General features: G+C 41.3%; 2 protein-coding genes across 6 annotated transcripts in view; one reads left to right on the top strand and one right to left on the bottom strand.

The window, feature by feature from the left end:
- Positions 1-24,446, top strand: part of LOC307154469 (protein NLRC3-like) — a 96,596-nt gene that overhangs the window by 17,980 nt on the left and 54,170 nt on the right. For 2 of the 5 annotated variants that reach the window (XM_079864444.1, XM_079864445.1), the window contains exons 6-7: positions 12,399-12,445; positions 21,592-23,331. In XM_079864444.1, coding sequence (XP_079720570.1) covers positions 12,399-12,445; positions 21,592-22,124 — 580 coding nt within the window. In that variant the 3' untranslated portion in view covers positions 22,125-23,331. Of the gene's footprint in view, positions 1-12,398; positions 12,446-21,591; positions 23,333-24,446 lie in introns of those variants that run through there. The other 3 variants (XM_079864449.1, XM_079864450.1, XM_079864446.1) reach the window with 3 other exon arrangements.
- LOC307154547 (uncharacterized protein C14orf93 homolog) lies at positions 2,946-9,386 on the bottom strand. Its single transcript, XM_079864563.1, has 15 exons — positions 9,341-9,386; positions 9,177-9,208; positions 9,029-9,076; positions 8,659-8,776; positions 8,432-8,493; positions 8,232-8,323; positions 8,033-8,148; positions 7,763-7,930; positions 5,552-7,404; positions 4,962-5,023; positions 4,677-4,750; positions 4,308-4,356; positions 3,884-4,025; positions 3,583-3,697; positions 2,946-3,105 (listed from the first exon to the last, which is right to left on the bottom strand). Exons 4-9 carry the CDS (start codon positions 8,722-8,724, stop codon positions 7,330-7,332), a joined length of 579 nt encoding a protein of 192 aa, XP_079720689.1. The 5' UTR covers positions 8,725-8,776; positions 9,029-9,076; positions 9,177-9,208; positions 9,341-9,386; the 3' UTR covers positions 2,946-3,105; positions 3,583-3,697; positions 3,884-4,025; positions 4,308-4,356; positions 4,677-4,750; positions 4,962-5,023; positions 5,552-7,329.

Raw genomic sequence — 24,446 nt, 5'->3', positions numbered from 1 at the left:
ATTTAATGCTAAAATTACTGTAGCTCTTAAACCCAGTACAGCTTAAAGGGGACCTATTATACTCATTTTTAAGATATGTAAAATAAGCCTGATGTCTCTGGAGAGTGTATATGAAGTTTTAGCTCAAAATGCCTTACAAATCATTTTTATAGCATGTTAAAATTGCCACTTTCTGGGGGTGAGCAAAAATGTGATGAATCCAAATGATTTGGATTTGCTGTTGCAGAAAGATTTTGTCAAAGACAAAATGTATACGAGCTTCTGGCTGCCGGCCAACAAGAGCTTGACCAAAGGACTTGAGGTTTATACACCTCAGCTGTGTTGTGTATGAGCACTGCTATGACAAGAAGACAGATGGCAAGGAACTTTGTTCTGTAGTGAGAGCACCACAGCAAATCAGGTAGTTTAACAGTTCTGTAGTTTGAGCTTGCCTTTAGAAGTAGTTTATACCGTGTTAAAAACACTCCTGAGACTTGGCTGAAGAACCAAATGCAGTCTTAATTGAAGGTAGTCCAAAGAGTTGTCAAAAGCAAGCAAAGTTACAAACATACTGAGATCAAGATTATCCAGACAGGGTAAAATACAAACAACCAGGCAGACGACAAGAACACAGGATCCGGGACAAGAAAACAGGCGCTCAGACACACAGTGGTAGTGATGGGACGGTTGATACCGGGGCTCTGGCGCTCCGACACAGTTTTCAAAGCACTATTGTATCACACACTGTACCGATGCTTGTATCAAAATGACAGTACCACGTGATTGATGACATTTGAAGATTTGAACGTCGTGCAGTGTCGAAAGGTCGGGACAGCTGGTTTGAAAAAAATCGAGCTTTGCGAATCACAACCTCATCTGATGCATAAAAAGTGAAATGATTATGGAGGAGGCGTATTTAAACGATTTAAACCTGCACTTCCCTATAACATAATTTATATTTAATATATATATATATATATATATGTATTTTTTTTTTTTTAAAGCAGAACACCCAAAATATTTTTTCAATTAATATAATTATGATCACATAGCCTACTTGTATATTTTATATTATTGATCAATATGTGAATCCATTGATCAGGCTATGCATGAGTTGTGGTCTCATTAATTTTTTATGAGATTAGATAGAGCTGTATTGATCCCACACTTGTATGTCACGGACTTCCGAAGCTTTGTTTGGTCACATACTTTTTCTGCTCTGCGATGATAAGTTAGATAATTGAATTGTATTAGGTTTGGTGACAACATGTTACAATGTTTATATGGTACACATTCTCGTAAGATACGTTTTTTATTATTGCTTGAAACAAATTTCAGGATTTCAATTCAGTTCAATTCTTGTGATTTGATTTAATTGACTGATTTGGATAAATATTAGAAGATAGGCATTCATTTTTCTCAAGAAAAAAATCTCACCTAATGCTGTAAACAGACAGAGCCTTATCAGCTGGTAAAATTATTTAAGGTTAAAATAACTTTATTTAACAAATTAAATATAATGCATTTTTTTATTATAACAACAACTTTATTTAATGATAAGTAAATATAATAAATATGTAATATAATAGCCTATGTTTAGCAAAATACTCTCTATAGCTCTTTTTTTCTAGCTAACTAACGTGCTATAGCTTATTACCCAGACAGCAAACTGACTACGAAACGCATCCGCCGCGGAGGTACAGTGAACTCCGGAACGGATCCAGAAAGCGGATCCGAAACTGCGTCCACTTGCACACCGCGCCGGATCCGCCGCGGTGGCGGATCGCGGATCCGGTCCGACACCGCTGCGGTCCCTTTGCGTATCCGTACATAAATGGGTACATCCGCCCCGGCTTCGCTTTGGATCCGCGAATGAGCCGCATATCCGCTCCGGGTCCGTTTTGGACCCGGTCATATGCCCGGCCCGGGTCCGTTTTGGACCCGTTCATAAAATTCCGTCTACAATGCCACTTTTTTCCCCACACTTGATTATCTGGCCAAAACTATAGCTACAGATATATTTAAAATCTAATGGTGGACGAACATTAGATAGACTGGACTGCTCTATAAAAGCTTGAATAGTTATTAATGTATGTGCCTTTGAATAAAACATGAATCATTAAACATTAATAATTTTTAGCCAACTAACAATAACAAAATAGGTTATTACAGACTATAAATGTATTTACTAATTTTTTAAATAGTTTTATTCATGTATACATTGAATAGACATTACAGAAAAAAATGAAATCAACCATGAATTGTACCAAGAACATCATTTTATTTAGTGAAAAACATTACACTAAAATGATAAAGTATTTTTTTTCACTACTGTTGGGTCAAGGTTTGCTGACAGGGGCTCCGGCTCCTTGAGCTTCCCCTATCTGATGCCAGGTTGAACCACCGGATTACATGTTTTGTAATGTCGTCATCGGTGGCGGCACAGGAGACATGGCTCTTTCTCACACCACCTGTAATACATAAGCAGATTTTCATTACATGTCATGAAATCACATTGAAGCTACCAGGTTGTTGTTTTTTAGAGGATAGACATAATTCTTTTTTTAACTTAAAATAATGTCAAGTCGTAACAGGGTGAAAGGCACTTCTGCCTCCGCTTTGCGGTCCTTTATCTGCTATAACCACGCTATGTAAGATTGCCAGATCGGGTCGCGTTTCTGTAGTTCTAATGAGACATAAGAAAACTACAGACTTTAATAGACTCCCTAAAGAATTTGGCACAAACACAAACAGAAGTTCAACTAAAATGATTAAGTGATTATAATTTTAACCATTATACAGCGTGACAAAAAAAAAAAAAGTTTTCCTTGAATAAAACTTGAATGCCTATAAGTTTAGTTGACTAAAAAAAGAACTAAACAAAATCTAAACAAACCCCCCCCCCGCCAGGTAGGTCTGTAGACTCTGCTTGCAGAAGGGGTTTGCTCTTCTGCTGGTCTCTGTGAACAGTGAGGCGAAGAAATGGGTGGAGGTGGAGCAGCTGTGCCGCTACTTAGGATAAAAGGTGGTGGTGTGATAACAGGAGCTGATGGTTGTGTTAAAAGTTTGCCTCTCTTTTTATGAGCATCTTCCTCCTCGCTCTCATCAGAGTCTCCCAAGAAATGACTATAAATTAGGGTGGAAAAAAACAAGCAGTAAACATCTTATTAATTACTCTTATTAATAATAATAATAAATGTAAAGCCTTCCTGTAGTTCAAACAGTAGAGTGTTGGCGCTTGCAATGCTAAGGTCATGGGTTCAATTCCCAGGGGAAGCAAGAACTGATAGGAATGTAAATGTGTACCTTAAAATGCAGTGTAAGTTGCTTTGGATAAAAACGTCTGCCAAATGCATAAATGTAAATGTAATTACATAAACATTTTCACTGGCCTAAGAACTTAAATTGTAAATCAATGTAATTGGTTGAGAATGGTTTCTCTGAGAAACCAGAAAACATACTGTCCATTTAACTCTATTTCAGCTGGCTTTACGTGTGGTGGTTGTCGGGTTCATCATATCCTAACACTAAATTATGTTTTTGAGAAAATATAGAGGCCAAAAAGTTAATGTAAAATATAAAGGATAATATACGTATACTAACATCGGCTTTGGCCTTCTTTTTGGCCGAATCTCCTCCTCTTCCTCTTCAGACTGTAGATCTGATGTGTTGCAATTTAGAGCTTTCTTCAAGAGTTGTTGTGCCACAAAGTAGTCATCTAAAAAATAAATAGCCTACATGTTAAACTTCAGTAGACCTTCAAATTAATAGAGTAGAACTATAGACAACAGAACAATATGAGAATGTAATTAAAAGGATTTTCTTCCCATATAACATATTGGCAAAATACTTTGATATTTGCTTACAAAAGCCATTTAGATTATTTAAAAAGAAAATAGCATACCACATGACTCTGGCATCATATTTTTTCCAGTCAGGTCCAGGTTCCTTAGAATTTTTCACTGCCCCGTTCACTCTCTCATCATTTTTGTAGTTTGGCCAATAGGTAACTCCATCACTGTACCAATTTTGTGGCACCAAACATCCTTAAACGAGAAGGAAGTAACAAACAGCACCAGATAAATTTAACTTCCTGTTTCAAGAACAGGTCAGTATGTCTACCTTGGGTTATTTCACCAAGTGTATGGTGTAATTGCATATGGGTCACTTTTAAATTAAAAAAGCTGGTCCAAAAAATAAAAGAAATTCAGATATGGTCAACAAATCAGAATTGGGCATCAAGACCTGCAGTATAAATGTGGCCTTACTGAACTCAATTGAATCAACAATAAACTGTCAACTTACAGTGAAGTTGCTGAAGAACTTACTGTCTTAAGGTGGAGCTGGAGACAGGTACAGTTTTTCTATTCATTTTATCTAAAAGAAACGTAACAGAAACACAAAATACACATTTCAACTAGTGTGTTGTGGAAAATAACCAAAATTTTGAGTGTTTTCAAAAATAATTATACAGCAGGGCTCGACAATAAGGACTGCCTGATGGCCCGGGGCCAGCGTGAAAGATACTTGGGCCAGTTGCAGGAACTTTAACCTGCCCCATTGGGCCAGTGCTGCATCTTCAAGTTGATAATTTGCAAATTTTTAAGCCTTGACAATTGAAATGCTGTAGTGTGGACCAGTGTCAGTATTTGACAACATATCTGGCTAAATCAAGTTAGAACAGTATTAAATCTTACTTTACTCTGATGTCAGGAAAAGATGAAACTCCAAAATAAGACTGGTGGCACTTGAACAAACTGTGAACTGTAAGCTGCAACAGAACACACACACAATCTTAATATGATATGAAATAATTATCTGAAACAACATTACATGGGGAGGTGGTGGAGAATATATTTGTCATGATGTAAACAAAAATGGACTCAAACTAACCAAACCAGTACAGTATTAAATGCTGTAGTGTGGACCAGTGTCAGTATTTGACAACAAATCCAGTTGGAACAGTATTAAATCTTACTTACTCTGATGTCAGGAAAAGATGAAACTCCAAAATAAGACTGGTGGCACTTGAACAAACTGTAAGCTGCAACAGAACACACACACACACACACACACACACACACACACACACACACACACACACACACACACACACACAGTATCATATAATATTAATTATTTTTTTGAAACAACATTACATGGGGAGGTGGAACTGTCAAAATGTAAACAAAAATAGACATGTTATACCAGAAATTCAGTGAAAAACGTAAGTTGGGTAACGTTAGGCCTAACATGATAATATTGCCTGACATTTTAACGTTACTGGAGGGGAGAAAATACGCGATCAGGGTGTGATAAAAATCCGGACAGCTAACGTTAATTAAATCACCTAACCTCCCAGACAGAAAGAATATACCATCCAAATAGCTTTTTACTCAAAGTTATTAATTATCAAATACATTTTTACTCAAATCTACGCTAATGACAATTTGCTAACTTCGTTTGCCACAATCATTTCAGAAATAAAATCATCGGTATGTTGAACGGTATGAACAGTAATGTTTTACAGCTAAGTAACTGTACAAATAAAGCATATTTGAACCATTCTTACCGTGTTCCGTGCTTGTCGACCTGCCGGTTAGCTTTTCCACAGAGCGGAGAATGATTCTGTGACGATGGCGACAGTTGAAATTAGGCGCGTTTGGTCAGCGGGTCCGCCCAGCGTCTGTAGCGAGTCCGCAAGGTGACAGTGCGTTAGGGGGCGGGGCACATGTTAAGGCGCGTCCGAAGTGCGGATCCGTATGTGATCCGTTCTGGGTCCGCCGATTAAAACCGCAGGCGGGGCCGATCCTGGAGGCGGGGCTGATCCTGTTAGCGCAGCGAAAACGAATCTGACAGTCAGGCGGATCTGGCGGCTTGAGGGCGGGTCCGCCACGGACTCCTTTGCTGTGTGGGTATGGTCATCAAATGGCTTTCCTGAGGTAAATGTTATGTGACAATTGTTCGCCAGCTGTTTTATTGACCCTTTCCGCGGTTGAAAAACACTGATTGATCGATATTATGTATGATGAATATACATTTCGGTAAGTTGTACGTTTTATTTTAACATCGTTCATTCTTGTTTATTTACTATTAGCTAGAGGTGATCAGTTCACGCGCCGCTAGGGATCATTTACAAACGCCAAAACGGTGTTTATTGTTTGAATTTCGTAATAAAATTGACAGAATCTGAGAGCTGAGATTTTTTTTATATCATAAGTAACCTGCTCTGTCTAGTCTGTCGGTCTCCGTGTCCTCTTTGCTTCGCGATTTTTCTGTGCGTGAGAAGGGTTAATTGCGCGTGGCAGCTCTGCAGTAACAGTAGAAGGAAACGGTTTGAAACCAGGAAATTCTACTTTAGAAGTACATTTTAACAAAAAACCGGGACAATTCGTGTCCCGGGAAAGAATATTAATTTTCCGGGACTGTCGCTCAAAAAAGAGAACAATCCCTGGAAAACCGGGACGGGTGGCAACCCTAGTAACAATACATAACACTGCATGAAAAGAGGTGTATCCGGACCAGTATACTCCTGTATACACTGCTGAAATTCGGAAGAATCCAGGAGTATACTGGCCGGATAGCTCAAATTCCAGGGGTCTGTATATATCCGTATACATCCGAAATGATACCAAATCGGATGTATGTTGTGGACGTATACTTCCGTGCTACAGCCATTTGTTGCCATGGCAAGTAATCCCATCAAAGGTTTTTTCAAGAGAACATTTTCACACCTTTGTGCATCTTTTGGCCTTCCCCCCTATTGGTCCTTTTCTTTTAAAACCACTCCCATTACCCAGACCACTATTGGAGGACAGGACACATTGAAAACCCAGGAAAGTGATTTGATTGGTTACTTTTAGAACATAGCCCACCCTAGGCCTTATCGCACAGTGATTTGATTGGTTATAGGCCAGCTATGCAGATATTGCTCAGTATACACTAACCCCCCCCTTAACCCAATTTTAATACATTCAAATATAATTTTAAAAACACACACAAAGAACAATGAGAAAGTCTGACATTTTTATTAAGGTAAATAAAACATTCCAAAGAGCATTATAAACAAGCATTAAAAAGGAATGGGGGAACAAAAATATTTGAAGGGATAGAAATGTAAAGGAACAAAAACAAATATAACATGAACATTCCAAAGAACATTATAAACATACATTAAAATGAATGGGGGAAAAGAAATGTGAACAGAGGTGTAAAGGAATAAAATACAAAACGTGGAGATAAGCAACATGCACATCAAAAAGGAACAAATATACAAAGTATAAAATATAAAACGAGATCAATAAATAAGTAATATAGAAATTAAAGTGTATATAAAATATATGTAAATATTCATTTTTTCAAACTGCCATGATGCACTGGTGGTGTGACGTAGCGTGGGTCAGCCTCTAGTCTGGTTTGTAGTACCTGGCAGTAGACATGTGCCGGTATTCGGTAATGCGATAAATCGCGATAATGAATATGCACGATATTGTTATTGCGGGCACTTTAAAATACCGTGAAAAATAATAGATCCAAATTTATATTTATAGAACGCGCATTAGCTTATTTTCCGTAAACCGCTTAAAAAAACACTGTGTGTATGCTGCGCAAAACACGCGCGCACTCTGATGTAAACAATCCCCACATGAAGCACTGTGTGCATGCGGCGTTTCTCTGACACGTTTCTCTTGTGCAAATAAAATATCGTGATAATACCGTATACCGTGATAAAAGCTCAAACAATTAATCGCAGCATGACAATTTGATACCGGCACATGCCTACCTGGCAGAGAGCCGATAACTCTGTGGTTCTGTTTGGTGGAGACCTCACCATCCACACTGGCCTTCCATCAACAATAGCATCTTCATCAGACATCAGTTCTATTGTTGCAGTCTTCCACAGTTCCCTTTCTGTGTTGGTTTGTACAACACTGGACCTGGTCTCCAGCAACTGCAAAACATGACAGTAATTTAACCACTAAAACACGGAGAGGAGGATAATTACAATCTGAAAAAAAAACAAAAAAACTGCTTAACCAGTTTCTTAACTTACCCGTCTCTTTCTTTGACGGTTCTTTGCAATGTTCTTCATAGTGTTTCTTTTCTGGGCTTTTTCAGGCTGAGCCAAAGAATACTTCCTCCGCAAAGTCTCAAAATACGTCTTGCAACCTGTTAAATAAATCATGAATAAATGTAATGCCAATAAAACTAAGTAAAACAGAGGACAATGATTACAACATGTTTAAGATTACCTTTTGCACATTCAGGGTCAACGCCTGTAAAAGTTGTCCTTAACTCTTCGAAGAGGTAAGTGGTCACAGCCAGGTTATGTGATGAATTTATTCTGGGGGAAAAAGTTGCAGGCATCATTAATGAAATTCAGTTTTGGTATTTCAAATCCATATAGTAGTAGATTAAACTAACATTTACAGTATACAATACGCAGTCTTACCCGGTTTGTGGATCGTATTTGTGTGGGTTGTTCACTGAATTATGGAGGCACCTTACAGATTCCTGTAAAGTTTGAAATTAAAAAGCGTTTAAGTGGATTCACAATCTGCAAGAACCACAAAACTGAATTTTCAGTTTGAATAAGTTGGCCATCACAGTAAACATAAGAGACAAAACATATCCGTTCATAAATCTTTAAGATGTCACGCAGCGCCTCTGATATCTTACCGGTTCGTGCCGCCTTCTGCCTATACAAGGCCACCAGTGCAGGTGTATGTTGGTCAAGCACAGCATAGAACTGGTTCCGTATGTTGACGTTTGTAATGCGTTGGAACTCAGCACAAAGCTACAAAAACAAAAACAAACAAAAATAATTATATAAAAAGACTAACACTCAATTTGCAACAGAAAACACATTTGTGATGCAACATGTTCCATTAAAATACATTGTTGAGCAACATGGTCACATGCAAAGTGATAGTTCTTACACACAGTGAATAGTGGCATTTGCTGTTCCATTTGAATGTGATACATATTAAAAATTTGGCATAGAAATATGTGTGAAGAGTGGCAGAAAAGAGAAGTGAGTCTGTTTTACCTGTGATTCAATCCGAAGAGCCGGCCATTTCCCCAAGAAGTCCTTCACCTGCACAGATAAAACAATCAATATGAAACCAGTCAAATTATGCAATCAACCTCTTTAATGACAAATTAATGATACAAAATTTCAAGTGAATGTAACTTACCGATAAAGTTGCTCTCTGGTGACAATGTAGGTCTGCACATGCACACAAAAACAGACAACAAGATATTTAATTTTTAAGAGACTTTTGATTGATGCTAATGAATTAGGCTCCAAATAAAAGAAATGGTGAAAAATAATTACAGCCTAAATTAACATTTGAGTCACCTTGATTTTGGGGGATGCTCACTGCACTCCTTCCACTTAAACCTATAGCTGCTAATGAAAAGACGTTTGTAAAGGTTTAATAAAAACTTGCATAGTTCATTCGGTAACTATTATGCATAGACAGTATATAAACTGGACACAGCGACCCCATAGACTTCAACGGAGAAAAGTGAAGCAAATTAGAAGCCCTCATTTCCTGACTGCCAAGCGTACTGCGCAGACTCAAACTGAGCTTGACGACGTGGATGTGACGTGAGCAGCCTGCCTGACAGTTGTAAGTTTTCTAGTAGTTGTGCCGAGCGAAATCTGAACCATTCCCTTCCGAATCTTGCAGAGACGGAGAGTGTGAGTAGGAGCTGTCCATGAGCTAGGAGCAGGAGCAACGTCATGACTCTCTATGGGCTTCTCCCTAGACTTTATCGGACATTATGCCTCCACGTCCCCCCGATTGACTGCGAGCTTCTCTTCCTGTCTCTATGGTAATTTCCAGAGAGTCGCGTGGTTATGACGCAATCGTTAGCCTACTTTTACAAAAACTGCTTCTACGGGGCCATAACGTAAGCTACAAGGTAATGGAGCCTTTTATACATTGTCGTGTTTCTTTAGAAATAAACAATGGACAAATGGAGTCTTTAAACGCCTCAGATGTAAAGTTATTCGCTGTCAAAGTGACGCCAAAATGAATGGAAGTCAATGGGATGCTAACAGCAGGTGAAGGCTTGTTAGCCAATGGCGGCTCCCGGGGGTGGTACGGAAATCGAGCGCTCAATTACCCCCCTGCTATTATGTCGATAACCTTAACTTTGTTTGAGTAAAAGTTAACGTAACTGCTAACGTTAGCCACTAGCTCATTTGGGTGCATGTAGATAACATCACATTGAACTTACCAGAGCGGGGCGCTTAACACAAACAGCAGCAACACACTCAAAAACAGAAGGACTATCGCTTGCTGAAAAGAGTTATTGACTAACGTTAATATTATTGCCCTGCCACGACATTAACAATAAGTTAACGTTACACAGGATATTCTGTCACTAGCAGGCAAACTGACGGCAATCGCGCCCGCGACACCGCGCTTGCAACTTAAAAATAGCCTAGTCTAACAGTCAAATATCACGTGTAATATGATATTCTTACAATATTACAACAAGCAAAGTAGTTTTGAAGTGTTTTGGTTTACTTACAAGTTGTTTCATGCTGGATACCACGTCGCTCGAGAGGGTAGCCATCTTGGATAGATTTTTCAGGTAACGTCAGTTAGGGCCGCACGTCATGACGTCATATCACGTGATCGACAGTACACTTAAAAATAGTGAGTGAACCAGCGGTGTTCTCTCAGAAATGCTGAGGCACACAAACATAAAAATACATATTTGTTCATAGACATTAATAGTTTAAAGGTGTATTAACTCAGCAAGAGATTTTAACTGTAGTGACCTCAGTCTTTATAAGCTAGTAGTGCTGTTCGGGCACAGTGTGACGAGACGAGAGAGCCTGCTTGCGCACCTCAATTCAGTGGAGTAGAAAAGCTCAGGTTCCTTCTACCTTTTTAATAAATATCAAGTCCCCTTTATTTATACAGCGTTTCAAAGCAGCTTTACAGAGATAACAGGAAGATAATGCAACAAAGTTGTTTCCAGAAGAAAATAGCGTCACAAGTCCAGCTTAAGTAGGCTCAGTGGTGATTAATGTAAAAAAAAAAAAAAAAAATAATATATATATATATATATATATATATATATATATATATATATATATATATATATATGAAGAGTTCAGATGCAAAAGCCTCTAAGTGCCATCTGAATTTTTCTTCTAGAATAATCATTTTTATCAAGCTTGCATATTTAAATTCAGTAATTTCACTTAAATGGTAATGAAAATGACCTATTAATTGTCATTTAAGTGAAATTACTGATCTTAAATATATGAGCTTGATTAAAATGATAATTCTAGAAGAACATTTCAGATGGCACTTAGAGGCTTTTGCATCTGAACTCTTCATATATATTAGCGCCACTTTGGAGAAAACCGTGATGTCATTGTCCATCTCAGTTCAGATCTCATATAATGGTGTCAATGCATTTTGCAATGCGATTTGTAAAACTTCACAATAAAATTTGATATTCTGAAATGTTTGGCTCATTTTCCTTTATTTGTTCTATTCATTTGTTTATTTAATTAAATTTATTTAATTAAATATTCAGATGTTTTTGTGACTGTATGTTCAGTTCATATTTAAGATATACTTTCTTCATGCAGTTGTTTTAAGGCCCTGACACAGGCGACTTGAACCAACCCTAGAGTAGGCTTTAGTCATTGCTAGTTCTTTGACGTTGGTTTTTTGTTTCAGGACCTTAATTTATTTATTTCTGAATTCTCAATACTGAAGTCCTCCCCTGCCACCCCACCCTCTGAGAACACCCAGCACCTTTAGTGTCAGTCATTAACATATGAAAGGTCTTCACACCTAACAGTTGTCAGTCCTCTTACACCCAGCAGTGTTTCAGCTGTATATGTCCGTGAAATTTCACGGATTCCTGTATATGTCCGCATATTTGAGGTTTCCGGGTTTGTCTGGAAATATACTGTTCCGTGTTACTCTGAACCGCTTTCTCCCACATACATCCGGCAAACATCAAATTACACAGGAGTTTACCATGCCCGGATATTGCCGGATTTGAGTCTTTTCATGCAGTGTAAGTGTACTGAATGAAGCCATAATGAGTCCAGGCAAAGGATCGTGGGGAATGTAGTCCTTAATAGTGACACAGAGACAAAACTAGTGTCCTCTGGAAGAGCTCATATTCACTCCAGCTGGAGGATGTGACGATTTGGATTAAACCGCTTTCCTTTATATTACATTTAGGGACAGCAATCTCTCAGGTTTAATTAACAATATCTTAATTTGTGTGTTGAAATAATCTGATGGGTCTGATGGGTTTGGAATGACATAAGGGAGAGTAAATGATATAAATAAACTCATAATCTTCCCACATATCATGTAATTTGTGTTTGTTTGTTTGTTTGTTTTGTGTATGTTTTTGTCTCTGTATAGTTTGGACCATGGTGGATATTTAAGGATCACACCAGGACTGGCAAAATGTAGGTCCTACACACACACACACACACACACACACACACACACACACACACACACACACACACACACACACACACAGGTAGGGCTGGGTAAAAATGATAAATTCCTTGATTTAAATCGATTGTCATTTTGAAGAACCGTTATCAATTCTTAAATCCCAATAATCTGTCTCTCAGTCAATAGCCCTATTCGAACAGGAATAGTTTTAATAGGGTTGTTAGTGAATTTGTTTCACAGACGTAAAATTGTGAAAATTCCAGTGCAAATGACCTAGTGTTTTAGACTGCCCATTTAATACCAGTGTTAAGTAAGAGTAAGATACTTGTCTAGATTTCTCTGCTCAATTATTAATTTAAACAGCCACTGCTATAAACTCATTAAGTTTACTTAAATGTTTTTTTTTATAATAAATTAAAATCATATATACAATTTATTATTTAAAAGACATATACATGACGCACGCACAGGACATGACCTTTGCAATGGCCACATCTAGAAAACGTACTTGGTTACTAACGTAACCTCGGTTCTCTCTAGAAGAGGTCTCTCGTACTGCGTAAGTCTCTTACGCAATCGGGAAATCTCTTTTCCGTGAGATACTGAAGCCAAAAATTATCCTTAATTTTGAAATAATGTAAAACGCGTTGCGGCATTATGCAGGCATAGGCAAGACGGCTCGTGTGCCTATTGGCTGCCCTGCGGCAACTGCAGCAGCCTATCGAGAGAGGCCCCCGTGAAGTCAGATCCAATGGGGGCGCTTCGCACCCACTATGTCACGTCCCGCCGAAACTCACGTGGCGTGGGCCTTATAAATATAGCTCGAGAGGCTGGTTCCCTGGTTTTTCATCGCCGAAGCGAACCAGAGCGTGTTGCGTGCACGGCAAGATACGCAGTACTCGTTCCCTATTCTAGAGAGAACCAAGGTTACGTTAGTAACCAAGTACGTTCTCTTACGAGAGGTCTCTCGTACTGCGTAAGTATCTTACGCTATGGGGAACACAGTGTAAAACGCCGTGCGTGCAGAGATCCAACACCAAAGTCCCAAGGGCAAGTGCCCGGGGCTCATATAGTGCATAATCATAAGGGACTCACAGAGAGTTCGGGAAGAGGGCTAATAGCATCATCCCTAAATGAATAGCTCCTGATAAGGGGCCATTTATAGTGTTTCACACTGTTAGGGCGAGAACTCGGCCTAGACAGATGAATATAGTGGGTCTTACACACTGCCCGATAGAAATATTTGATCGATCTGCGAACGTTGTTCAAGCAGTTACAGACTTCTGAGCCGAAAGCGTCAGGGCAGATAATTCTGATTTATTGGACCGAAAGTAGTTTTGCCTGCAAAGCGGGAACCTCTAGGTTATAAAACCTTATAAATGTAGATGGGGAGGCCCAGCCTGCCGCTATACATATATCTTGCAAGGCAATCCCACTATACCAAGCCCACGATGAGGCCATGCCTCTAGTGGAGTGCGCTTTGACACCTAATGGGCACTGCAAGCCCTTAGAAATGTAAGCCAGCGCTATAGCATCAACTATCCACCTGGATAGGGTCTTTTTTGATGCAGCCAGTCCCTTAGAACATCCGCTGAACAAAACGAAGAGCTGCTCCGTCTGCCTGAAGACGGTTGAGCGCGACACATAATCTCTTAATGCCCTGACCGGGCAAAGGAAGCCTGCGTCCTTCTCTTCATTACAGACCGGCAGAGCCGAAAGAGAAATCACCTGAGCCCTGAACGGCGTGTTGAGGGACTTAGGAACATATCCGTGCTTTGGTTTGAGTATGACCTTCGAGTCATATGGCCCAAATTCCATGCACGTTGCGCTTAGACCTTGAGCGTGGAAGGGGCTCTACCCTTATCCAGCAGCTCTTGAAGGAAGGAGAGAACCTCTATCACTCCACAGTCTGTGGGTGATATGCCACGAGCTGTGCACCAGCTAGAAAACACAGACCATTTCGAGGAATAAAGCTGTCTAGTAGACGGGGCTCTAGCCTCCGTGATCGTGTTTAACACTCCCTCCGGGAGGTTAGCGGGTACCCGTTGATGGCCCACACATGTAGGGACCACAGCTCTGGGCGAGGATGCCAGATCGAGCCCTTGGCCTGAGAGAGGAGGTCCTTCCTCACTGGTATTGGCCATGGGGCAGTGCTTGACAGCTGCATCAGAACTGGGAACCAAGCCTGGTTCTTCCAGAACAGAGCCACTAGTAGCACTGAGCATCTGTTTTCCCTGATTCGCTCTAATACCTGAGGCAGGAGCGCCACTGGGGGAAAAGCATAGAGCGGGCAGCGGGGCCAGACATGGGCCAGCGCATCCCTGCTCTTGGAGAAAAACTCCGGACAGTGAGCGTTTTCTTGAGACGCAAACAGGTCTATCTTTGCTCTGCCGAAAGTTTTCCACAACAGTTGGACTGTCTGTGGGTTTAGGGACCATTCTCCTGCCGGAACATTGTTGGACAGTGGACAGTCTATCTGGTCCCAAGTTCAGATGGCCTGGCACGTGCGCTGCTCTCAGCGAGCGCAGATTGTGCTGAGCCCAAACCAGGAGGCGTTCCGTCAGCCTGTATAGGTTTCGGGATCTGATACCTCTCTGGTGATTTATATAGGACACCACATGTTGTCCGAACGGACCAAGACTTGGTGCCCTTTTATTCGGGGACAAAAACGCCTCAGCGCGTTGTCGACTGCCATCAATTCCAGGCAGTTTATGTGTAGGAGCTTTTCCCGTTCTGACCACTGGCCGAAGAACGGTCTGCCCTCGAACAGCACTCCCCATCCCGAGGTGGAAGTGTCCGTAGACACCACTTTCATGCTCGAGGAAGTCCCCAGGCTTACACCTGACCGGTACCAGTCAGTCACTTTCCAAGATTTCAGGGCTGCGACGCATCCCTGAGTGATCTTGAGGCGAAAAAGACCAGAGGTCCAAGCTCGCCGTGGTACTCGCGCTTTCAGCCAGAACTGCAGCGGGCACATGCGAAGCAGACCCAGCTGGAGCACTGATGATGCTGAGGCCATGAGACCCAGCATTTTCTGAAACCTTCTGAGCGGGACTATAGTGCCGCGGCGGAAGGATTTTGTCATGCGCTGGATGTCCAGCCTGCGCTGTGGCGATAGCTGTGCTGTCATAGACAGCGAGTCCAGTTCCAAGCCCAGAAAGGAAATTCTCTGGCTGGGAGACAGTGAGCTCTTCGCCCAATTGACTTTGAGACCTAGATTCCCGAGGTGTTTGAGTAAAATGGTCCTGTGTTCTATGAGCTCTGATTGTGATCGAGCTAGAATCAGCCAATCGTCCAGGTAGTTCAAAACTCGCATGCCCCGGAGTTTCAGGGGTGTGAGCGCTGCGTCCATACACATTGTGAATGTACGGGGTGCTAGGGACAAGCCGAACGGCAGGACTGTGTATTGATAAGCCTGGCCTTCGAAGGCGAATCTCAAGAAACGCCTGTGACGTGACGCTATTTGTATTTGGAAATACGCGTCCTTCAGATCAATTGTCCCCCTGGCGAATTTGCGTGAGGATTTTCCTGGTTGTGAGCATTCTGAACCGGCGTTTTGAAAGCACTCTGTTCAGCTGTCTTAGATCTAGAATGGGTCTGAGACCCCCGTCTTTTTTCGGTACCAGAAAATATCTGCTGTATAGACCCCCTTCGCTCTGAGCTTGAGATAAAGGCTCTATGGCCCCTTTTTGCTATTTCGGCTCGAAGTAGATGTGCTACTTTCATTTTCACCGTAGTTTCGATTCACGCCGTACAACGGCGGGGACGTCGAGCGAACTGCAGTGAATAGCCTCTCTTTATGATGTTTAGCACCCATTCTGATACCCCGGGAAGCTTTGCCCATGCACTTGCATGAATAGCTAGGGGTTGAATGAAATCTGGGCTCTGGTTGCGACATAGTGGCGACCGGAGAGCTCCGGTGTGCTGAAACACAAACACCGCGCTTGTAGCGCTCGAGGCGGGGGGCGCACTGATCACAGCGGGCAGCCTGCCCACACTCGACTCTCTTACGGTGGGTTGCCGAGGGAGAGCGAGCGGGGGAAGCCCCGTGGGGCTTGTCATGTCCGTAAGTGAATGTGGGCGCGGGACAGCGGGCACATTTACTGCACTGAAAACACCGTCGGCGTGAGCTGACTGTATTGCGTTGGTTTCGTTTTTACAGAAACCGTGGGACATGCAGTGTGTAGTGTTTGTGGGCACTGGGTCGTGGGCACATACACTACTTTTATTGCACAATCGACGTGAGCCAATTTTATGTGTGCGGGCCCTGTGTGGCGGGCTGTGCTTGTGTGTAGGAATGAACACTGGGCTGTGGGCATTTTCACTACACTCATCACACCATCGGCCGTGGCCGGAATACCAGAAAATACACTCTTTGTGGGATTTATCTGGGTCGCCGTAAAAACGGCGTTTGTGTACAGGCAAGCGGGCTGTGTTACCGACTAGTTTACTGCAGAATACGCTGGAACAGTCACATTTACTGGAACTGAACGAGCGAGAAGTTTCGGTGGAAGTCTGGCCGCAGCGGGACTTGAACACCGTCGTTTTCCTAAGCTGGCTAGGAAGACTTTGAGGCCTCAGGCTTTATCTCAATCTTCGGCCGGGGCCCGCGCGGCGGGGGCCGGCGGCCAGCAGAGCGAGAGCGTGGTCTTGTGTCCCGGGCCTGTCGACGCTGCAAAGCGGCGGCGGGCGGAGGCTGCGGCGGCGGGCTGCGGCTGCGGCTGAGAGCTGCGAGCAGACGGCTGTCTAGAGCAGAAAGTGCTTCATGGGCAGAAAGTGCTTCATGGCCTGTGACGTTTTCTGCACCTCAGCAAATCTATCCGCGAAATCTTTGATGGATGATCCAAAGAGGCCAGCAGAAGAGATGGGGGCGTCGAGGAACGCGGAGCGCTCAGAGTCCGGCATCTCAGAAAGCGTCAACCACAAGTGTCTCTCGGCAACGGTGAGAGCAGCCATGATTCGCCCTATGGCCTGTGCAGCAGACTTAGTAGCGCGAAGAGCCAGGTCCGTGGCGCGCCTTAAGTCCGGCACGCTGATAGCTTCCGGTCCTTCCTTGTCCATTTTACGGAGAAGGTCGGCCTGGAAGATCTGTAAAATGGCCATAGAATGTAGCGCAGATGCAGCCTGGCAAGCGGCGGTGTAAGCGCGACTGTGCAAGGTGGAAGTTGTGCGGCAAGCTTTAGATGGTAGCGCCGTCTTAGCATGCCGTCCAGCAGAGGGCGGGCAAAGATGGGCCGCTACAGCTTCTTCCACCGAAGGAATGGCGAGATACCCTCTGTGTTTAGCACCGTCCACCACGGAGAATGCAGCTGACACAGAGGTGCGGACCCTAGCCGAGAAGGGGGCGTTCCATGACTTCGCAACTTCTTCATGAAGCTCAGGAAGAAAAGGCGCGGGTCTAGAAGACTGTGAAACGCGGTCCTTTCTCAGGAAAAAAACGTCCAGCCGGTTGGGGGCGGGTTCCGCGGGCATTGACCACTCGAGGCCGAGGCTCGCCACGGCCTGTGTGAGCAGACGCGTCAGCTCTGCTTCGATGCTGGCCCTTTTCCCGGGAGGATCGCAGGCAGAAGGGGCGAGATCCGCAGAGCTCGACCAATCCTCACTGCCCGACGCCAGGATAGAGCAGCTACAATCCTCCACAGACGCGGCTTCTTCTTCGTCATCCATGACGGAAACGGCGGCAGGCGGCGGCCGTTGTCAGGTGGGGAGAGACTCAGGCGAAGCGGGCGGAGAAGCTGGCAGGCGAACCGGCGAGCTTCTCTCGGTAGGAGGAGGTTCCGGGACCTGCTGAGAACGGCGCTTTTTACGGCGCGGTGCCGCAGCGGGCAGAGATGCAGACTCGGAGAAGGATGCCAGGCAAGTCCTCAGAGTCACCATAGGCATTAGCTCGCAGTGAGGGCAGCCGCCGCCAGCGAGCGCGAGAGCTGCATGATCCTCACCCAGGAAACGCAGATGACATGGCTGTCCCCGTCGCTGAGTGGGGCTCGGCACGAGCCACAGGATGAACGAGACATCTTAAAAAAGACGCTCGGCTCTTTTAGGAAGGAGGTAGTAATAAAAGGATATAGTACGCCGGATAGCGTAGCAGGAACGGCGACTGAAGGCGGCGAGTTGTCGACCAGCAGCTTCAGGTGAAAGCTCGTCCCGCAGAAGGCTTTTTCAACGGCGCGGCTTTTTCCTCTCCGGATCCAGCGATGTGTGCGCTTCGCTGAAGAGATGAAAAATCAGGGAACCAGCCTCTCGAGCTATATTTATAAGGCCCACGCCACGTGAGTTTCGGCGGGACGTGACGTAGTGGGCGCGAAGCGCCCCCATTGGATCTGACGTCACGGGGGCCTCTCTCGATAGGCTGCTGCAGTTGCCGCAGGGCAGCCAATAGGCACACGAGCCGTCTTGCCTATGCCTGCATGCTGCTGCAACGCGTTTTACATTATTTCAAAATTAAGGATAATTTTTGGCTTCAGTATCTCGCGGAAAAGAGATTTCCACATAGCGTAAGATACTTACGCAGTACGAGAGACCTCTCGTAAGAGAACACATAGTCCCACCTCTGTAATATACACATAGATGTTAGTCCCGTCTAAATCAGTACATGAAATCACAGACATCGAGTGATAAGAATTGTTACTCAAACGCTGTTTAGAAAACTAGCCCTGTCCGAATAGGGCTTCTGCTGTTTTCAGTTGATGAATGAACAAAACTTTGTAGCTTTTTGCTGTGTAACTTCTTTAATGAAACAACATCTCTGGTTTCAAATTAGGAAATTCAAAACAATAAATACTGTTTCGGCGCTCTTTAATGTGGTGCGTCAGATCACATAGCTCCTTCAGTTCAGGCCAAGCGCACGTGAAATGATCATCTCTTCCCCATTATTGCTAGTGAAAGCATATAATAAACATGAATAAACATCAGAAGATATATTGAAAGATATAGTGCAACTCAGGGCCGTAGCTAGAGGATTCGGGGGCCCCTGTAAAAATATTGATGTGGGCCCCCACCACCCTCCACCAATATCATATACTGTAAATAGATGAGCATGGAGGCCCACATATAACAGAAGATGGTGATGTTGTTGTGAAACCTTTATTTTAAAAGTTAAATGTTTATATAAAAATTACAACTAATAAAAACTAACAAAAAGCAAGAAATTGTTGAATAATAATAAAACAAATTTTAAAAAAGTAACAGCAAAATAATGTTTTTTTTCCCCCCATTAGTCTGTTATAATTCATAAATCAAAAAGTAAACATTTAGAAATTGACAAGAATGCAGTAAAAAAAAAAAAAAAATGTAATAAAGATAATATGGATCTGGTAATATTATTAAATAAATCTAATAAATGTATTCATCCAAGTGCAGTGTGTTGTATTGGCGTTTTCTTGATGTAATAAATACATCATCAGCCGGCAGGTCCGGTGCATAATGCAATGCGTCGTGACTCGTGTAAATTTTTTACCTCTATGTACAATAGTGTAAAAAGAGAAATTTTGAGCAGGTAATTATTCAGTCGAAGTCGACTGTGGTGCGCAGAGATAATGAAAAGTGACAGTACCTGGCAGGCTGGAGACGGTAGTTTTCTTATTCCCTGCGAAAAAACAAAGCAACCTGTCTTTAAGAACGTCTTTATCGACTGGAATACAACAACTCTCCTGGCCTCCCTCTCATTCTCTTCATGGCGTTTCTGGTTCCCTGATTTATGTTTTCTTTTCCCCGAAATTTTCAGTCAGTCAGTCTCCTGCTCTTCCAGCAAGTTCATCGTTAACTTCAGGCACTGCCGCTTCAACTCTGATTGGCTCTGTTCATGAGCTGGGGTGGGACTTGCAATTTTATTGGGTCCATCTGATGTTTGTCACTGACTGAATAATTAATAAATACTTTAGATCGGACTAAACCATTTATAGGGAGGTAAGAGAAGCAGATATTTGGAAAAATATTTAACCAAATTGCACGTTTTTTGTGGTTTCATTTAAATCTTAGGCATGCAACTAATATAAATATTATAATTATTCATACAACAGGGGCCTATATAGTATAACTGCTGGATTTTGTGGGGCCCCTATAATTGTCACCATCTTTCACCCCACTAGCGGCCCTGGTGCAACTTACCGCAATCCGTGTAATAGCTCAATCAGTTTTACAACTATGGAAAGATGGCAATAAAACAGCTTGTATACAGTGTCACGTTATGTTACATTTACCACAGAAAAGCGATTCAATGTCCAAAAACTAGCAAGTCAGCTAGAAATATGAACCTAATATATGCACTATAATTTGTATTAATTGTATTTCTACTTATCCTGTTCTTTAGTAGCTAATGTATGATTAATTGATTTAATTAATTGATTTAGAATCGAATTGTATCAAATTGAAATCAAATCAAATTGCAAGCTTGTGAATTGAAATAAAATCTTGAAATTTGTGTCAATGCCCAGCCCTACACACTGGTAATCCTTTCATTATGAGGAAATGACATAGGTGTAGTGATGTTCATACTGTAACAACTGTATTTCTGTCATGACAGAGTGTTTGGTATGGTAATGGATATGACCATATTAATATGTTTGGCCTTAGCGGAATATATCTGCTACACTGCTTCTGCTGTAGATCAAGTCCAGAGACTTGCTATTGCCAATACATACACAACACACTGCTGTGAGCAAGTAGACACGCTGGTGCTGTACAATACAGCATACAGTACATGAAATAAACCATAACAGATCTACACAGGTGGAGCTGGGGAAGGTGGGGGGTTTCTGAAAGCTACAGCAAATGCTGACCAAGTATTTGAAGGTTGAGCAGCGAGCTCATTGGCTACTGATACAGCAGGGACCAATCAGCTGTGCCCTACAGAGAATGATGTGACTACAAGCAGATTGAGTTAAAGACCTATCAGCCTGCGCCATCTAGAGTTTCATGATAGAACTTTGTATATTATATCCTTTACACTAACCTTACCCCTAAAATTATAAGCTGTTTTCCTCATGGGGACCAAAAAAATGTCAAAAATTACAGTTATTATCTACACTGTGGAGACATTTGGTCCTCATAACGTAGGGTTTACCGAGTACACACACATACAAACACACACACACACACACCTGTGCATATTTAACAATGTCAAAGATGTGCTGATCTCTCTTGTTGTGTTCAGATGCCTGTGATCTCACAATGGATATAAACACAGCACACACTCAGCTCATTCTGTCTGAGGACAACAGAAAGGCAACATGTGTGAAAGAGCAGCATCAGCCGTATCCTGATCATCCAGACAGATTTGAGCTCCAGGAGCATGTTCTGTGTGGAGAGAGTCTGACTGGACGCTGTTACTGGGAGGTTGAATGGAGGGGCTCGGGTCATGTAGCAGTGGCATATAAAGGAATCGACAGGAAACGTGGGACTGACTGTTGGTTTGGGCTGAATGATAAGTCCTGGAGTATGTACTGTTCTGATATGAATTACACAGTCTGGTTCAATAATGAAAGCACTGAAGTATCTGGCCCTTCAGCCCGCTCTAATAGAGTAGGTGTCTATCTGGACTGGTCTGCCGGCACTCTGTCCTTCTACAGCGTCTCTGACACACACACACTCACACACATATACACATTCAACACCACATTCACTGAACCCCTCTATGCTGGATTTGGGGTTTATCCCGAATCTTCAGTGTCTCTGTGTCAGATTTAAGAACCTCCTGCGAGAAACCACAGAGACACATTTACACCTCAGAGCAAAAAAACGAAAAGGTAATTACGATTTCATGCAATTGTCTCACAATTGTGAAATCAATAGTCACAATTGTAAGAAATAGAGCTTCAATTGTGAGCTATAGTCACAATGTATGAGGTTGCTTTGCAAAAAACAAGTCATATTGTAATATAAATTTGCAGTGTGAGATATAAAGTTACAGTTATGAGAAATAGTTGCAATTCCGAGATTTAAAGTCACATTGATATAAAGTCACAATTACCACAACAAGGTAACTTCCACAAGTGCAAGTAAGAGATGGATCATTCAGGCTTTCTGTCATATTGCTAATGTATCCAATATACAAATTATACTGTTAAATATATTAAGTAGGACAAACACAAAATTGTTCATATCTGCATACCTGGTATAGCTGTCTATTTGTGAGGGTTTTCCCTTTAATTGAGTCATGATGTCTTATTTATTTTTTTTGTTTGAGAGTTTGCTCTTATTCTTCCCTTTTGTACCATAATTTCATGGGAGAGGTAGAGTTCATTTGAGTTCTCAAGTCTTATATATATCCATCTTTAATCATGTTTATAATGTTATTTCAATTAAGTGTGTTATTATTTTTTGTATTAGTTTTTTTATTTTATTTTTTATTATTTATCTAATGGTGATAAGATAGTACATTTACCCGAGACAGAACATGTAAGGGAGTTTCACCCATAGAGGATGCTTGTTTGTGTGTTTATATCAAGTATGTTTTCTGTTTTATACAATTTTCTTGTGTAAAGCAATCTCTTTCGCTTCATTTGTTTTTTACCCTTTTGGACTCTTTTGCACCATGATTGCGTGGGAGAGACAGGACATTTAAGAGTGATTCATGTGTGTTTATCAGAAGTGAAAATAAAGATCCAGATGAATGAAAGCCTGTTGCCCCGTGTTTGAGTGTCCAATGTTACTCAATATCTACACAACGCAGAAGTTGTGGTTTCATCTAACTGGTTTTGTGAACTCCAGCAACATCAGTCACGCTTGGTGTCGTGATCCACTGGTTACACTAAGATGAATTAATTACTGAAGCCTTGAAAATATTTAGTGAAGGCACACACAGTGATGATGAACTCACAGAATAATGCTTCTTAAACTCTATGCTAGACAGGAGAGATTATGCTAATTCATTTGAGGCAATTGAGATGTTTTATATTTTATTTATTAAATGCAAATATTTTAATCAAAAGAGGGTAACTCAGTTTCATCCTGCTGGATTGTCACAAACTGTTCAGAAATTGTTTTCCTTTTTTGGACAAAAAAAAAAAAAAAAAAATCACCACTTATTGCTATGGCTAAAATGATCGCTATTAGCATAAATTAAATAAGATCATCTTCTGCCACAGGGAAATTATGTATTCTGTGTTTTGTTGTAAAATAATCTTGGCTCACTCTGTTTAACACAATTATTATTAATATATATATATATATATATATATATATATTTTTTTTTTGCGAAGTCTTTATATTTTAAAGCATGTAAGCATAAAAGTTATTTTATTTTTATTTTTTTATATTGGAGAAAATTATATTTGATTTTGTTTTGTAGCTACCTAAACATTTGGTCAGGTAACCTAAACAATTTACTTTCTTGCGCTAACATGTTTTATTTGAGTGAAAACAAATGATCAATTACAGCTTTTATTTTTCCAGTGAACATAAATTTCAATTATTGATTAATATGACTGTCTTCATTAGGTTGCAGCAGTGAGAGTAACAGGTGAAAATGTCTCTAATGTAACAGTTGCACAATGTATCACTGGGTTACTGGTTTTCTTTGCAGTTTGCACATGGGTTAATCACATTCACTGTCTGTCATGTTACATCTATAAAGTTTAGCAGTCATGGACTAATGGAAAGAGAGTCAGAGTCGTCAGAGAGTCTCTATACAGTTCTTTAAAAAATATAAAATTGCATCAATTATTCTTGAACTACCAAATAATTTAAAGGGAGAAGGTTACATTAAACACATACATTAGCTACATACGTTATATTCACTATTGTTTTATATATAATTGTTCAATAGTCTATACAGTATTAATGCAACTACATCAGAAGTAACTGTAATTTAAAAAAAAAGAAAAAAAAAGAAGAGTAATCCCTTACTTTACTTTTTCAAGGGAAAGGTAATTAAATTACAGTAATTAATTCCTTATTAATGCATTACACCCACCATGTTTATTATTTATTATATTTATAATTATGTATAATGCACATAATATATCTATATAATTATATTTATACATATAAGCTTTAATATTAAGCTTT

The sequence above is a fragment of the Squalius cephalus genome, assembly GCF_949319135.1.
Source record: "Squalius cephalus genome assembly, chromosome: 2".
Classification (NCBI taxonomy): Eukaryota; Metazoa; Chordata; class Actinopteri; order Cypriniformes; family Leuciscidae; genus Squalius; species Squalius cephalus.
The sequence above is the reverse complement of the archived record's forward strand: the minus strand, read 5'-3'. Positions and strand labels throughout refer to the sequence as shown.

What these genes read in the sequence shown, in the direction of transcription:
- LOC307154547 (XM_079864563.1), bottom strand. Translation starts at nt 8,724, where the DNA reads ATGCTGTGCTTGACCAACATACACCTGCACTGGTGGCCTTGTATAGGC. An exon ending in TGACCCTGAATGTGCAAAAG is followed by an intron (nt 8,149 to 8,231) that starts GTAATCTTAAAC and finishes TTTATTTAACAG; the next exon opens with GTTGCAAGACGTATTTTGAG. An exon ending in AGTTATCGGCTCTCTGCCAG is followed by an intron (nt 7,405 to 7,762) that starts GTAGGCATGTGC and finishes GTCTACTGCCAG; the next exon opens with GTACTACAAACCAGACTAGA.